The sequence below is a fragment of the Aptenodytes forsteri genome, unplaced genomic scaffold (genome assembly GCF_000699145.1).
Source record: "Aptenodytes forsteri isolate BGI_AS27 unplaced genomic scaffold, ASM69914v1 Scaffold234, whole genome shotgun sequence".
Lineage (NCBI taxonomy): Eukaryota > Metazoa > Chordata > Aves > Sphenisciformes > Spheniscidae > Aptenodytes > Aptenodytes forsteri.
The window spans coordinates 237,262-254,651 of NW_008794006.1; the positions used below are offsets into that span (position 1 = coordinate 237,262).

General features: G+C 36.5%; 1 protein-coding gene across 2 annotated transcripts in view; it reads right to left on the reverse strand.

Moving 5' to 3' along the window:
• The window catches only part of SLC12A7 (solute carrier family 12 member 7), a 71,876-nt gene that overhangs the window by 45,132 nt on the left and 9,354 nt on the right, over positions 1 to 17,390 (reverse strand). For both annotated transcript variants that reach the window (XM_019474756.1, XM_009289784.2), the window contains exons 2-6: positions 9,722 to 9,816; positions 7,910 to 8,032; positions 5,110 to 5,256; positions 4,327 to 4,381; positions 2,197 to 2,327 (exon numbers count right to left, since the gene is read on the reverse strand). In XM_019474756.1, the coding sequence (XP_019330301.1) occupies positions 2,197 to 2,327; positions 4,327 to 4,381; positions 5,110 to 5,256; positions 7,910 to 8,032; positions 9,722 to 9,816 (551 nt within the window). The remainder of the gene's footprint in view (positions 1 to 2,196; positions 2,328 to 4,326; positions 4,382 to 5,109; positions 5,257 to 7,909; positions 8,033 to 9,721; positions 9,817 to 17,390) is intronic.

Here is a 17,390-nt window from a genome sequence, read left to right on the forward strand (position 1 = left end):
CCCAAAAAACACCCCGGCCGGGGGGGGGGGGGGGGGGGGAATCAAACTTGTGCCTTGTGGCTATGACAGGGGTCTGTTCTGAGGTCTTCTGCCAGATATGACATCCTTGGGAGGCTTTTTACTTTGAATTCCATAGCTGAACCCCATATGTGTTTATTAGCAATACATAAAACCAGAATGACTCTTAAGTAGGGAGAACATTGCACCAAATCCAACCGACAATGTGACATGGTACTAGTGTTGTTAATATAGATCAGATCTCACAAGCTAGCAGTAATGAGTGAGGAGTATCTCTAATTTCAAATCCAGGCTTTGAGTTTATGTCATGGGTCATAGTAAGTAACAAGAAGGAGGAATTCTGAAGTACCTCCTGTGCATATCTGCACAGTCTCCAATGTGATGACCAATAACTGTCTGGCCCCTCCTGGATGAGGCAAAGCCACAGTAGCTGGGCCATTGCCATACAGGCAGTCTTCCACAGCATTTACAGGAGTATGAAATTTCAAAGTCATAGTAGTCTGAAAAGGAGGAATTGGTATAGATAGAGGCATACCTCCCTGCCTCATAGGAGATATGCCCTTCATGTTCTCCATAACCTTTCATTGAGCAGCAGCTTTCCCCAGTGCACATGGTAGTGCCAAGCACCGTAGAAGCTGAAAAGTTTGAGAGTTATCCTAGGAATGCTTGTCTGATGCCAAGCCCACAGACTTTCATTTGGCAGAAGGAGAGGAGTCCTCCTAGACCTTAAGAAAACATGACTTAAAAGGACTAACGCCATACTTACGCAGAGTAAGCAACTCTTCCAACAGAAATGTAAAGCCACCTAGGTGTGTGGACTGCTTACTATAAAGTAGTTGCCAGATTTAAAATCTTATAATCATGATCTCAAAACTAGAACAGTAAAATGGAAAATTAATTCCAGTAGATACAAAGTAAGTGGAAGCTCCCCTGAAGAGCTCACTAAAGGATTCAGGGCTCAAAGGCATACAGCCTGGGAAAAATGAAACAAGATATATATAGAGAAGTTACAGCAAGATGACAACAAAAAAAAAAAGATTTTGAAAAGACAAAGGATGAGTAATACCATGAAATCCACATCCTTGGTAAAACTTGAGTCACAAGGAAAGGAACCAAAACCTTCTTGTGTTAGATGAAAGAAAAAAAATGAGTAAGACTTCATTCAGAGTTGAAGAAAAAGGGAGGCTCCAAAGCAAAAAAAACCAAACCTGACTCTCAAGATAGAATCTTTAGCTTTTCAATTCCAAGTCTAAGGTGACCTGAAGGAAGTGCTATATGCATCTGCACATTTTTGTTCGGAAAAGGAGAGGAGGACGTGTAACACAAAAGCAGCATAATATATGGATCAAAATTTTTATAAGTTTGCTGTGGTGCACCATGAACATATGCAGACAAACGTTTAAAGAAATTAATTCCTTCACATTTGTAAATAAACTTTTTTAAACAGACTTAAAAATCCAAATGACATTTCAGAGGCCCTGAAAATAGGCATTGTCAACTATGATTTAATCTGCAATCTAATGTGACATTTCACTAAGGACTGCACTATTTCTTGTGATATTTTTTGTCATTTTTGATACAAAAGTTCTGGTTTTAAGTTGGTACAAAAATCACTGAATTAAATCTTAACATGTCACCAAAGTCTACCTGTTGATCTGATGTTCTTTTCTGTGAAATCTACTAAAACATTTCCTATTTTTCATCTGCAGTTTATATCTCCAGTTTGGTCCTATGCTTGTGGTTTTGGAATTTTAGTTATGTCTTACTAAAACTAATATAATTTTTCTTGCAACTCTGTAGGTTGCATACAGAGCATACAGTAGCACAGGCATAATTTATGGGACATTTGGTATTCAGAACATGTTATGAAAAGGTGACAACAGACACATTGCATCTGGTACAAATTACTAAATGTCAGTTACTGAATTCTGTTTGGTTCCTACCTTAAGTAGAACAAACTTACATCAAACAGCCTTTAATTTATTTTTGTATTGTTGATGAGACTTTTTTGAAGTTTTTCAAATAGTCACAAGTAAGAATAAATATTGACATACTGGGAATATAGTATCAAAACTTTAAAAATCACAAAAGTAGAATGCATTTTAAGCCAAATGCATTCCTCAGCAATCTCCCAAAACAGCCCGAATACACTTAATCTTAAGAGAAACTAGTACTTACCAATAAAATTTCAATGGTACCAAGAATGTACATTGCTCCTGCAAAGGTTGTACCCAGGTAGAAACAAAGTCCCACTGCTCCACCAAACTCTGGCCCTAAAGATCTTGAAATCATGTAGTAAGAGCCTCCAGCTGTGAATTTAACAAAAAAAAAAAAAAAGACTTCAGCCTTTCAGATCAAGGACAGCAATAGAGAACAGAAATTTGAATCGTTCAATCAACATAGTCAAGATTCAGTGTCTATACTGCATTTTCTGGGGAACAGAAAACACACCAAGGAAAGAGGAAAAAATCCACAAGCTAAACAATCTAAAAGTAAATTAAGAAAAGGATATACAGGTATAAATAGATGTGAATCAATCTAGTTTCTAACCTCAAGCTGTTCACAATCAAACAATAAGCTTCCAGAATAATTTCTTTATGAGATAGGGACAAAATAGAATTTGTCTCACTAATACGCATTCTTTTTCTTTTCTGTACATGAAACTATTACCACTTTCACTACAGGCATTTTTTTCAGTACCATTTAAAAGGGTTAGGTAGGGATTGCTTTTTCTTGTCTACTCATATACTATTCACTTTGCCCCTGAATTTTTCCAATTCTTCTCACTCATATTTCCCATACACATGCATCATCTTTAAGTCATGAGCTACTCCCCCCATTTCCACTGTACCATTTCCCTTTCAATAAGGCTCTAAGTTTCAAGCTCTATCTAGACTTCCCCCCAACTCCCTCAAGGGATGCTCCTCTCTGGTTCTCTCTCCATGTTCTCTTAAATTAATGATGTTTGTCCCACTCATAACTGAGGAAGAAAGAGGAGACAGAGAAAGGAAGTGCTTTATTTTACGTAAACATACACTAGCCTTGTATAAAATTAGTCCACAAATAAGAAATACACTTCTAATTAAAGGGCAGAGCTTGAAACTGCTTTTCAATATAAACAAGTGAGAAACTAAAAAAAAGTTATGATGCATCACCAATCCTTTTACTAAATATAATGCTGTTGCATACAACGGCAGGAGACAAGATCCTGCTGCTCAGAAGGTCTCTTTCAATCCTAGGTTCCTATCTGTGCCTTCTGCCTCCTCCATATATTCCAGCAGAAGCAGCATTTCTCTAAGAAACTGGCACCAACAAAAAAAAGTGAAAGTGAAGAAGACCTGTCTAGTGTAAGAACTGCCAACTTCAAAGATTTCTGTGACACTCAGATGTTAAGCAAAACTTTTACAATTAACTTTAAAAATATGAGTGGGAAAAGAGCAGAACATTTTAGTTATCTGGACACTGATTAGAATAACTACATTTCATTATAAAAAATAAGTATTTGAAACAAAATTTTCTATTATATTTCATATATGGTACTGTATCCATGAAATGCAATTATTCTACACCCTGCACAAGTTGTAGCATTTACTTTTGCCCAAAAACTTATGTATCAGTTCTGGAGCCCCTTACTAAGCTGGAGAAACTCTGCAAGTGAGGAATTATTTTAACTTCATTAGGTAAACTGTTCAGAGTTCAAAACAATGTCTAAACACTGGTATTATCAATTAATGTGTTGAGAAACCGAAGAGGATAAGAGCTGCAAAAGCTAACTGATTTTGCATCTATAAAAATTGGCTTCATAATTGAAGAGGAACAAGGTCATATATTTATCCTGAAAATTTAAGGAGATAAGCATAATCTAGAGTGCTTATATAGAAAAAGATTTCTGCTGGCAGATTGGCTGTTATTCTTGCAGAAAACAACATAACTAGCTCCAGTGTTTAAAAATGGAGTCTAGGCAAATTCAGGCAAAAAAAAAAAGTAAAGCAGCCTTATTTGTGAATTTGTAAAGAAATTTGCTTTGCATGAAGACAAGTCTCCATTAGTTCAAATTATAACATCTTATCTTTCATTCAAACAGAATCAAATGATTGATGACAAAAATGTGCTACAATTCATAACTCCCAGAAGGTCCAGTGAAAAGATTGCATCTCACCTTAAAAAGTCATTTATAAATCAGGTAAAAGAAAATATGCACTTGACATAAAAGCATTACTTCTGATCTCGCAGTACAGTAATTTCTTATCCCAGCTTTAAGCTTCCATCATTTGACCATTCACCATTTAAGATAAAATTCTTCATTACAGGGAACTACACCATTTGTTGCTATTGCACTCATTGAAATTGCAGTTAGCATAGTCTGTGGAAAGATAAAATAGAGGAAAATTAAAATAATGAAAGTTTTTTGAAAGATAAGGCAAGACAAAGTGATCAAATGAAACTAGGAATTTTTTTTAAAAAGATGTTGTAGCAACCAAAAATGATCATATCTTAGGTTAGGGATATCCATGTAAATTAAGTACTAAATTTTTCAGTAGAAGTTTCAGTTAATTTAGATGTTTGAGGCAGTCTTTAAAAAGAACTGAAAGAATACAGACCATTGAATATACTTAAAATAAGATGTTCATTATTCCAATTAAATAGCGACAAACTGATCAAGTGTCATTGTTATGACAACATCATCTACTAGCGGTCTCACATTCCAAAATATTAATTTATGGACATAATGCTGTGGATTGATTTGTAGTTTATATTTCAGCTTGTTCTGAAGTTGTGAAAAGCAGAACAGTTCAGATCTCAATGTAAATCAGGAAATATTTGCTAAAAGCTGATTTAATAAAATCCATGTAATACTTCAAATAAAAGCTTACTGTGATCAACTCAAAAGAAACTCCATAGAGGCTAGAATGATACGTGACACTCAGTGCAAATATATATCTCTCTCCCCGCCTCCCCTCCCCCCGTCTCTCAGTTGCACTAGTACTTAACCATTATGGAGAAATCTTTCTCTGCTACTCGTATATTAGAAGGCAGCAGTACTCTTGTAACAGAAGATTTGGCCAATAGTAAAGAAAAAGGTTAACTTACACAAGCACAGCACATAAACACAATGATGAAAGACTCGAGAACTCCAGCTGTTCCCACAATCCATGTTAAACGTAGGAAAAGAATGACTCCCAAGATGTTTTGCAAGCAGGGCAGGTACACACCAATAAAAGTGCCCATACGTGGAACCTGGAAATGAAGTCAGAACTTTAATTCCTTTGCCCTAAACAATTTAAGTCCATAAGCACTTCCGCAAACACTTATCACAAGTGTTCCATGAACAAATGCCAAGTGAAATTGAATGGTAGCTTCAGAGTGTCCAGCTTCACAAATATTCATAGGCTGTTTATGAAGAAAGATTCCTGAAAAGACAGAAAACTATTTGTGATAGCAAACCCTCTTGTTCCACAGGAATTAGGATGAAACCTTGATAGGGGTAGGATGCCCCTTTATCTGTTGATTACAAGGCTTTACAAACTTTCTTCTGAAATACGTTACAGACTACCGTTGAAGAGAAGTTACTTCCATAATCAAAATACCAAATATATTCTGCAAAAAGTTGATCACCAATTGCCCTGCAAAAAGTTGATCACCAATTGCCCTGCAAAAAGTTGATCACCAATTGCCCTGCAAAAAGTTGATCACCAATTGCCCTGCAAAAAGTTGATCACCAATTGCCCTGCAGCTGGCCTACAAAATGATATTCAGCAATAAGTGTTTTCAATTTTTTTTAAAAAAAGACAGACAAGGTATTATGACAAGGCCAGAAGAAATGCAGAGCTGACTATAATTTGTTTTTGCAAAAGTTGTAAAACCTACAACAACATAGTATATTTGTTTGTACTTTTTATTTGCTGGTGATCATCATGAGTCAAGACACATAGAAAAGCATTCAGGCTTCATCATTAAAGTTCCAGCCTTCTACATTTAGGAAGAAATCAGGCCTTGAAATATACAACTTAGAAGCAATAGTTATACACAGCAGGTTTCCAGATACAGAAGCTCTTCTTAAATCACAACTCAGCCTGTCAAAAAAGGCAATCAATTTAAATAAATATATAGCACCAATGCTTCAATGCTTGCTTAAGTTAACAAAATTATTAAGAAAACACTAAGTTTCCAAGCACTTTCAAGGAACCATTGAATGCCATTTAAACTATAATCTTGGGCATCTTGGACAATATCCATGTGCAACATCAGTGCTACTGTCTCAATTATGCCATTAAAAATGCTACTCTGCCAGGCTACTACTTAACCATCACTTAATTTCAGACATGGAACTGAAAAGAGACACATGCACAGAAATCATGTTTTCAGGCCACCAGATGGTGCTCAAACGAGAGGCAAGCGAGGACACGGTGTTCGTTTGGGTAGTCAGTTCTAGAGGGACTAACACTGTGCTGCATTAACAAAAACCTCTCCACGACAGCTGGACGGAGGACAGGGATCACGCTAAGGAAAGTGTGTGTTGATTAGTGTTGGTTTTCTCATATCTCAAGCTGTATCTTCAGTTGAGAAGAAACAAATACAGAACAAGCACAACAAAACAAACAAAAAGAAACCCCGCACAAACAAATGCAGGATAAGCAAAAAGCTAAAACAAACAGCTGGACTTCATTCCTCACCCTTGCCCATTGTCCTGGTACCAACTTCCTATACTAGTCAAGTCCTAATGCAAACAGTTCTATTGTAAATATTCAGGTACCATACCATAAATCTCTCTTCCAGTCAAATGAGCTCCAGTTCTAACCTTACTTTCAAGCACCTTTTCATATCTGTCTCTTCTGCTACGTGCTCATTTCCTTTGATTCATTCTTATCTGCTTCTCCTCCTTTCTCCATAGCTCAGCATACAAACTCAGTAGCAGCACCCCTTCTCCTACACAAAGACAAGTGACTCCCAGCACTCTCCTTTTCTCAGTATCTACCCTAAATTTCTTAAGTTTCAGTCACCATGCTCAACCAGTTCCAGCTCATCATCCCTCCTTGCCTGGGAGTTTTTGTACTATGTCAGGTCACACATTTTTGATCCAAGCTTTCTCCTTCTGAAACAGCTCCCTGCTCACAGAGGGATCAATCCAACACCTCATTGCAGACTCCAACTGTTGCATATATTCATTTCTACAGAGGCCTAGATAGGCACTTTGGGTATCCAGTAGACAACCCTCAAAGAATTCAGCTGCTGTCTTCTAGCAAGTGTGTTTAGGGATATGCCAAACAGAACCTTTGCCTTTTTTTCTCCCCTCCCCCCCAATATCATATTTTTGAGGTATGTTTCCTTGGAATGTGTCCATTAAGTTTTAAAAATACTTACTCCGACACACAGAAACAAGAGAGCTACTCAGAAAAACTGCTACCATGTTAACAGGAGCAAATATGCTTATGGATTTAAAAGTGTGACCTTTTCATCTCAAGTTTTCCTTAAATTTCAACTTTGGGTAAAAACCCAGCCAATTAAAATATATTAATAAACCAGACACACACCACCACCCCACCCCCCCAAAAAAAGTCATTCTATATCCTCACTAGAGGTAGACAAAAGGTACTGATGATGCTCATAGGACAGAAGGAAGAAAAGAAAGAAACAGGAAACTGGGTGCACTGCGTGTTTCAGGTCCTAGCTTTGCACGCATTTTATCTAGGGCTTTTACAGGAAGGTCTTGCTAAAACACACTAACAAGAACACTGAATTAACACAAGTCCTACCACAAACGCTTCAATTTTAAATACAGTATTACAAATCTTGCTCCTGTTTTTAGGCATCCACATATTTTCTTTTTAGGTTGAAAAAATGCTCCTTTGTGGCTAGCTTTGTCTCAATAACTTATTAGAAGTTTAAATACCTTGACTTCCTTTCGCTTGCTGTCTTCATCTGCTTCATGTTCCACCACGCCTTGAGTCAGATTAGTGTAGTTTGCTAGTTTATTAAGAAGAGATGACACCATGGGATTACTATCCATTTCTTCCTGTTGGGATTTTAAGAATACTGCATTCATTAAATAGTTTTTTTAAAAAGTCATGATTTTGTGATACTACTTTAAACACATACTCAACAGGTCAACCTGATTCACCCAAATCCAAAAATTAGCATGACAAAATACCAATCAGCTTTCAACCAACAAGAGTTCTAAATCTTTCTAGAAGTTTAACACCATGTGGCTATCTTGCAGTATTTCTTTCACTTTTTTTACACTGTCTTACAATATGCAGCTTGCACAGCTGGAATATAAGGGAAATCTAGAGAAGGTCCACTGGCAATAATAAAAATCTATTCCTATCACAATACAGTTTAAGGGATTGTACTAGCAGGGTCAAGTCATTAGGGTGTTTTTCCAGCATCTTGCTTGTGTCTAGAGAGTGGCCTCAGATGATTCTCTCAAGCACCAAGATACTTAAGGATCACCCTCAAGCCTACTGCTGCAGGCTTATATTTTATCTTAAACCATGCATATTACCTCCAAAGTGTTCATTTGTTGAAAATACAGGCACACATGCATACCATATGTAATATTACTTGGCTCAGAAGTCAGCCCATCTTTCTTTAGCCAATTATCTGCTACAAAACAAAAACGTGCTAAAACAAATAAAATCCAGGAGAAGCATATACAATAAAAGGATTCCAAGAAAAGCAGAACCAGAGAATTCAATCAAGTACACAAGATCAAATATTGGAAGGAAGACAAGAGATCACGATTGCAAACAGAAAGACAGGAACTAAGGCATCTCTGCCTGAGGCATTAGGTGATGATAATCATGGTTATAATAGCCAAACTTCTTTGTAACAGTTTATACAAAAATTCAAACACAAGTCGGCTGAAAACATGAGAAGAATAAGATCGTAGGAAACATACTGTGAAACATATATAGTACCAAAAAAAGATTCACCACTACAACAGCAATGGTAATGAAGTCACTAGAAGGCTTTCAAGGCGACACTATAACAGCATGGTCTATAATCTGAGATATGTAAAACATAGTCATCGTTATGCCATCAGCTGAGGATTTAATGTCAGCCACTATTCAAAATAACTGATGCAAGCATATATTCAAAGGAGATTAGGGACAAAAAGCAGCTATGGCCAATTTATCAATACTGAGGAATACAACAGCTAATTTGAACACAGGAAGTTTTGGACATTGCTTTATGGAATAGAGCTTGAAGGAGAGAAATTCAGTGACAAAACTCCACTATCATGGTTTCCGTTAAAAAATAGTAAGAAATTGCATACATGACAAAGAGAGACAATTAATGACCAACATTACTTTGATCCTTAGCACGATCTTCTCTAAGACTTAGTGGAAAAATAGTAAAAATACATTATTTGGGTCATGCAGAAAGAGGAAACTGAAAGATCATGTTCTCTGTGCAAAGATATTTGAAAGGAATAAGAGAGGAGCATAAGAGGACAACAAGAAAATAGTGGATAGAATGCAACAGCAAGATGGCTAAGCAAACTGTTGGAAAGACCTTGTTTATTGTAAACAGCAAGCATCAAAGCAAGACCAGTTGATGCTGCTAGAGCAAAAGAACTTAGGTTAAACTTTACTAAAAATACTATTTCATCACAAAAGCAGCACTTAAATACCATATCAATATGTATCAATACCAGAGCCTCAATCACAGCTGAAATACCCCAAAAATGTATTTAACTTACCTCAAAGAGAGCCATATTCTTTCCTTCATACATGTTTCCTCTGTCCATCTCTGCACTGTTAATAAATGGACTACTTTCCCTGGCAATCCCATCACCTGGTGGAAAAGTACAACAATTAGAAACAAACAGAAAAAAAGACAAGGTATACCATAAAAGGAATAGTCAGAAGATGCTGGTTTAAGAATTGGTTCTAGATAACAATGGAGGTGGCTGCCAAACACTGTGTCTTTGTCCCAGACACATGGACTCAATGTCCACATTTAAGGAAATTACAAAGATTAAACTGTTATAGTAAGCTTACAGCGTTCTGCCTCTTAACTATTACTTATTATTCTTTAGTACCTATACTGATCCCTCCTCTCTCCCATCTTTCTCGTTTACTTAAAAACACTTGATAATAGAACTTCACATAAACCTTCTGGACAACAACAAAAAAACCGCAACCTACCTTTTCATTACTTTACTGACTCCCTCAAAAAAACTCCAGTAGTTGAGGCAGGAATTTATTAAAAAAAAACAATGTAAAAAGTTATTTTGTAAAGGTTGTGGGGACTTCTCCATGACATGCTATATTTATTCTATTCCTTATTGAAATATCAATCTCATTAAGCTGTAGCTCCCCTGACCTGATCTGGCACACCTCAAAAAAATATAGCATCACTTTCACTGCCTTCCAGCCCACGCAATACAAAAGCTATTACATGCCAACCCTGTCACAACATCAACATTTCCAAATAGTCTCAAGTCCTTGCCTATGTTGCTTTGCCTGTCTGTGCTTTTACCCTTGTATTCACAATTTTCAGCAATAGCACCTACACAGTCTCTTCACTACAGAATTAAGGAACAGCTGGAGAACAAGTTGTACTCTTTTGACCATGTCCTCCACTCTGCCCCATCCAGGACCCTTCTCCCCACATGAATTCCCAGAACAAAGCTGTTGCAAACATGTACACCAGCCTCAGCACAAAGTATTATCTTGGTTGTAATAAAGACAGATATAGATCTCAGTCCCTCAAGCAGATGAGCGACTACCTCCCTGATGGGTTTCCTACCACTCTCCATAGCTCCCTTGTCCAGTAGGCTCTCCATAGTATCACTATACTTATTGGTAGCATGACATAGAAGCTGCATACTATCATAAAAGACTCGAAATATAGCTATTGTCCATTAGGGCTCTAGAATTAATTCCACGTTCCAGAGAAGAACTGTTGATGAATTCATCCGCAACTACTGTTCTTACCCAATGTGTCTCCTTCTATCCATATCCTCCAGCTTTCATTTTTCTGTTTTTCTACAGCTTATAACTGGTCCCCCATTGCTTCAAGTCCTACAGCCTGTCTAGATGCCTCTCCTCCAACAATGCTTAATGCAAGGCCAGCAGAAGGAGCACTGTGAACACAAAAGAATCTCCCTCATGGACCAGCACCTCGAGATGTTTCACAGTGGATGGAACATGCTGGTTTGGCACAAGATTATCTGAGAAGTTGGCATTTATTCTTTAATCGGCTCTATCGTACTTAGAGAAAGGTTCAGTTAGCTGTTCCATAGACAACAAAAAGCAACTCTGTCCCCAAGCAAATACATGCTGATTCCTCTCATCATCTTGCTAAAGCATACAAGGACTAGAACTTCTTAGTTAAGACATTGCACTTTCTTCAAGATTTTTTGGAACATTGTTTTTCTTTTAGCTCCATTCCTTGAAGTGATCACGTTATTTTTGCTAAAGTTCTTACAAAGCATTCATTACAAGGCACATTCCCAAGTTAAAATAAAAATAAGGTTGCTTGATATTTGTCTTGCTAAGACCACACTTTATTGACTTTCTCGCCTATTGATAGCTAGTAGCTATACTTGTTAACTAAATATTAGTACTCCTTTTGGGGTATTTCCACTCCCTTCAGAAAGGATTAGTTTTCAAAAAGTGAGCTGGGGAATTTCAAGTATTGTTTTGCATTCATACAGAGAGTGTAATGTCACTGGAGATACTACTTCAGTGGGTATCATTAGACTAATCAAAACACCAAAAAGGTAGCCAAACGAATAACGTGAATCAATATTCATAATTCTGAGGTTAAAGAATATAGTTTTGTCTTACCAGTTCTGGAGGTAAAAGTCAGCATCTCAGCACTGTACATTAACTATTTTAAATTGTAGGTAGGAGAATAGTGAAGTATTCCTTTATACACTTGTATTTCTAAACAAACAGTTACTTGGCTTGCTCCAGTAGGAAAAAGCTCAGAGCACAGTGTCTCTAACAAGCAAGTCTTGTCAAATGCACCTAAAAGACTTCAAATGGAAAAAATACAGAACTTAGGTTTCCTATTTTTCAAATCCTTTTTCGGTGTTTCCAACCAATATTATACCTATTTTAAAAGCTTTCTAATGCTAGTCTTCAAAATAGCCCGTCACTACCACAGTCTACAGAATTCTCTGTCTTTAATACAGTTGTCTCTCTCAGTATTTTGTGACTGTTTGGTAGAGCATTTTTATAGTATGTGACATGATCAGCATTATCTATTTTAGCTCTATTTGAAAGACGATCAATGCTGAGAAAGTGACCACAAAAATGTACTGACAAGTACTCTCTCATCTGCAGTTTGTTGACTAATCCTACAATTATGAACACCTTTGAACAATCTCCTTTGAGTTTTCAGCATTGCTGTCAACAAAATCATATTGCCTGTAAACTAAAAACCACCACCTTTAGGAGTATGCTTATTTAATATGCTTAGAAATATAGCGAGCCTTACAAACATGTAACTCAATTTGAGATGTATTACACCATCCAGTAGAAAGAACTGTCAACATACACTCAACAACTATGGCAAGATTAATGAAATAAGCTACTACCCCAATCTTTAGCTCATCCCTTCTTCAAAAGAAGGTATTCATTAGAAAACCAGAACTAAAAAAAAAAAAAGACAGGATTTACACTTCTCACAAATGCTGTAAATATCACCTCTGGTGCATCAAGTGGAATGGAGCAAATAGAAAAAACTATTTCAGTTGGTTCCACAGAGGTAAGATCGAATATAGAAATAAGTACTTTGTTCCACTAGTAAGTCTCAAGCCATTTAGAGCTTTGTTTTAACCCTATTCCCTTGGATTCCATGAGGAAGCTTAAAGATAATCAAATCATAGAATTATTTAGGTTGGAAAAGACCCTTAAGATCAGAGTCCAACCATTAACCTAACACTACCAAGTCTACCACTAAACCATGTCCCTAAGCACCACATCTACAGGTCTTTTAAATACCTCCAGGGATGGTGACTCAACCACTTTCCTGGGCAGCCTGTTCCAATGCTTGACAAGCAAATCACCTTTCCCTCAGGCTTCTTTGAAATTGCATCAACTCAAACTCTTTTCAGGTGTGGAGGCGAGTTAAACATACAATAAAAATTATAACTTCCAATGTAGTTTTAGGCATTCCTCTAAGCTGCACTCCCATACACCCCAGCCCTGCAATTGCTGATGCAGTGTAACCCACACAAGTTATCACAAACTGCCCCCAGAGTTGTGCTAGCCTCAAGTTTAGAGCAGCCAATGCCATCAGATAATTTCTCATTAACATTTCCACACACCAAACAAAATTTACATCAGAAATACATCTGCGTATCATAGAGGCAAAAGACAGCACTTTGTTCAAATTCATATTCCTCAGAAGTTTCAGAGTAGTGATCATCACAAATATTGACAGGTAGAATACTTTAAGGTATGTTACCAGTTAAAAATTTCTAAGCTGATCCAAACTGGTCCATTTTATACAGTGTAAGACAGAACCCAACAGCATAGTTTAAACAGGCAGAATCTACCTTTGCCACCAAAAAGGTGGCCCTCTCACACTTACTACTCACCCATTTGTGTCCCTGTATCACACTGTCCCTCACACAAACAGAACTATTTATTATAAATGCAAGTGTTGTGTGCTTAATGCTGAGTTGGGAGAGAGTTGTTTTGCTTTTGTTTTTATTCTTGCTGCTACTTTTAATCCAGATGAGTTTGCGTGTTCATTACACAAATGCTTGTGCTGTCACTAGAGACACCATCAGTGTAAGAATGAGCAATCCGTGCAAGCAAAACCACTTCCTTAGCATTGATGCCAATATTACTAAGTCATAGAACTACAGTGGTTGGTTTTTCCCCTCCACCCCCCCCCAAATCAAAGAGGTAGAGTATGAAAAAAGTCAGTTACAGGTGTCTTGTCTGAGGGAAAGTGGCAGAGCAGGGCTTGGGGTAGAAGAAGGAAATGATCATTTAAGTGATCCTAAATTTGCACTAGGATGTCTGTTCAAGAGATTAAGGACAAAAAAAAAATATTAGACCATCTAATCTGACTTCCTGTCTTTCCACAGGTTGCAGAATTTTATTTCTGCATTAGGCTCTATAACTTTGAAAAAACATACTGAGATTTGACCAGTGTATCTCTTGATGTTTTCAGAACTGAAATAAGAAAAAAGCCTATAAATTTATCTTTATAAAGATTAAGGGTTTTTTATTCACTGGAAAAAGACTCAAAACAAATTGTTCCTTATTTCTGTTTAAATTTGGCTCTTTTCAAACTTCTAGCTGTAACATTTTAGCAAACCTTCCAAATTTAACCACTGGCACTTAGTATTTTCTATCTGTGAAGGTAACTATACTTACCAAACCATCTCAAGCTTCCTTTTGAAAAACTGAAACAGTTAAGGTTCATAAAATGTTTTCCTAACCCTGAATCATTTTTGTGGCAACATTCTCTCCAGTTTTTAAGTTATGCAGAATAAAAATTTTCAAACTTTAAAAATCAAATACAGCCTTCTAACACCAGTCTCAATCATGCTATTTACAAGAGTATAATCATCACTTCTCTACTCCAAGGATCAGGCTAGCCCTCTTTACCACAGCATTAAACCAAGCTCATGCTATTCTATTCCAGTCTGACCCCTAAATCCTTTCCAGATTCACTGCTTCCTTGCTGTCCCACACTATGTCTGTCATTATTGTTCACATTCAAGAAATGATCCTATTTGCTTTTGCATTCAAACACATTTTGTCCAAAAAAGCAAGCATCTATGTCTCCCGTCACGCTGTAAGAGTTTAACATCTACCTGAAAAATAAAAGCAGATTCTTTTTATATGGCAAAAGAATACAGACGTTGTTTAAAGAAGTGAGAATGATCTAAAACTTTTGAACCACATAGCCTCAAATAAGATAGCTTGGCTATGATAAGGTATAGCTGTTCTCTAAACAAGTACATGTGTAAAACTGAAAAGTTTTGCTTCCCATTAGAAATGTCTAACTTTACATGCTTCTGCCTAAAGCAGAACGCAGTTGAAGAATAATGCTTCACAAAAAAGTCCTAACCTTTCAGTTTCCAAAGGGCAACTCTTAATCCATGTAGCTTGAAGTAGGTTCCGGTTAGCCAGATACGGGTGAAAAATAACAGGTTTTGTTTTGGTTTGGTTTTTTTTTTAAAAAAAAAAAAAAAAAATATGGTAACATTTTCATTAAGCTAGCATTTAGTCACATTAAGAACAAACCAATACAAACTGAGACTATGAAGATAAGATCCTGTTTGCACAAGGGTAAACAAGCATTGACTGTTAATGTAAACACACTTTTTAAGGTAAAAATACATACATTTTAAAAGTCACTAAATCCAATGTATAGAAGTGTCACATCCAAGAAAGCTGCCTGTGGCAAAAACTGTAATTCTATCTTCTCTATCATGCATATTTACTTCCTATATGCCCTAATTTTTGATTGACAGGCAACTAAAGAGCACTCAAAGTCTTAAACATTTAATTTCTTACCACTCCTAATCCAAAAATATATAGAAGTATTCTTTAGAGCTCTAACAAACTTGAGTTTACAAAAGCCACTACCTTGCTTTAATTCAAATTAAGAAGAGGCATCAACAACCTTGTTTGAACACATCTTGCCTCTGAAGTTTTGCATCAGATGGGTTTAAGAATTCAGTGCAATCTACTTCAAAGTTGCAGGTTATTAGTTTTTTAGTAAACAAATGTCTAAATATATTTACTATGTCATCAATTTCTTGCATTATTTTTATCAATGACTAGCACAATTTATGTAAGTTATCTTGAAAAGCAGAACAAGGTGTACTTAAGCTCCTTGTAAACCCCTTTACATAATGCAGGATTCTAATACTACATCCATCACTTACCTTATCAACATCACTAAATTTTAGTTTTCCTTTACTTAGGCTACTATTATAATCAAGCACAGCCTACTTCTAATGAAAACACACTGCAAAAGCTCTTTATAAATTCTTTATAGTATAGCTGGAAGTATAGGACCTGCTATTTCAGTAAGAGAGTCATTAGAACCACGGTATTGTCTTTTAAAGACTCACTTGGATTTGGCCCACTTTCTTCATAGTCTTGTTCACTCATGATTAAGGAAAATCAAGTCATTCCCAAGCACAGCCTACTTCTAATGAAAACACACTGCAAAAGCTCTTTATAAATTCTTTATAGTATAGCTGGAAGTATAGGACCTGCTATTTCAGTAAGAGAGTCATTAGAACCACGGTATTGTCTTTTAAAGACTCACTTGGATTTGGCCCACTTTCTTCATAGTCTTGTTCACTCATGATTAAGGAAAATCAAGTCATTCCCCTCTGCTGATTCTTCACATATCAAGAATTGAAACAGGAAACTGACAGTTGCTTCCTCCCAGCTTTGTGTAAGATCTCAAATCCTGTTTCTTACTAGTATTGGATTAATCCTGAAACAAGTCATTAAGGCTTCATGCAGTGTGAAGCATGCACGACACAGCCAAACTACATGACAGTCACAGAACTCTCTAAAGAGAATTAAGCTGGAGGATTTCCGTCAGCAATAAACACCATGCTTAGTGAAACGGGCAGGATCAAGTTACTAAAACATCCCATATCTTTGCCTAATAAATACATTTAAAAAGTTTTCTTTCCATCAAATAAATTCACTCTAAAATACTTCCACTAAGCAGATCAGCATACATTAGCAACAAGTAGTATTAACCTATTCCAAAGATCTATCTACTATTAGAAAAGCCAATTTTACGCATCAAGTGCATATTAGCAGATCTGAAGCAAGTTAACCATAAGTATAGTTGCTAAACATTGATTTTATGTAGAAAGAGCTTGCATTAATTGTACTTAAGATGTAGCAGATAAAAACCACTTTAAAATATAATTCTAGTAACTTTGCAAGCACTCTTTTTAAAAACAACTATTTTGAAGTTATAAAGGGGTCCTGTTTAAGACTGGTTGCATAATTTGTTAATTCTCTTTCAAATTAGATAAAAACAGATATCACTTTTCTAGTTTATGCATTAATCTATTTCACACATTTTATACCAGCTTTAAACAACTTCATACAAACTGTTTCAATTCTATTAAATTACTGTTATTGCTTAGAACAGACTAGTTCCTGTGGTCAAATCTCTGAATCACATCCGAAATCTACTTTTCTCTGTGGTCCTAACACCTATGCCACAAGCATGGTCAACTGTGGAAAGGCTGAAAGGGTTGAAGGCTCCTTCCAAGCCAATTTCCCAAAGTTCCTCCTTCCTAGAACCATCTCTGGTACTTACTAGGCCCCTAAAAGAGCTGCTTTAACTCACTGATGCTGCAAAAAGCCTGCCCCCTGTACCTCCCCATTTTGTTTTTTTTTTTTTATGTT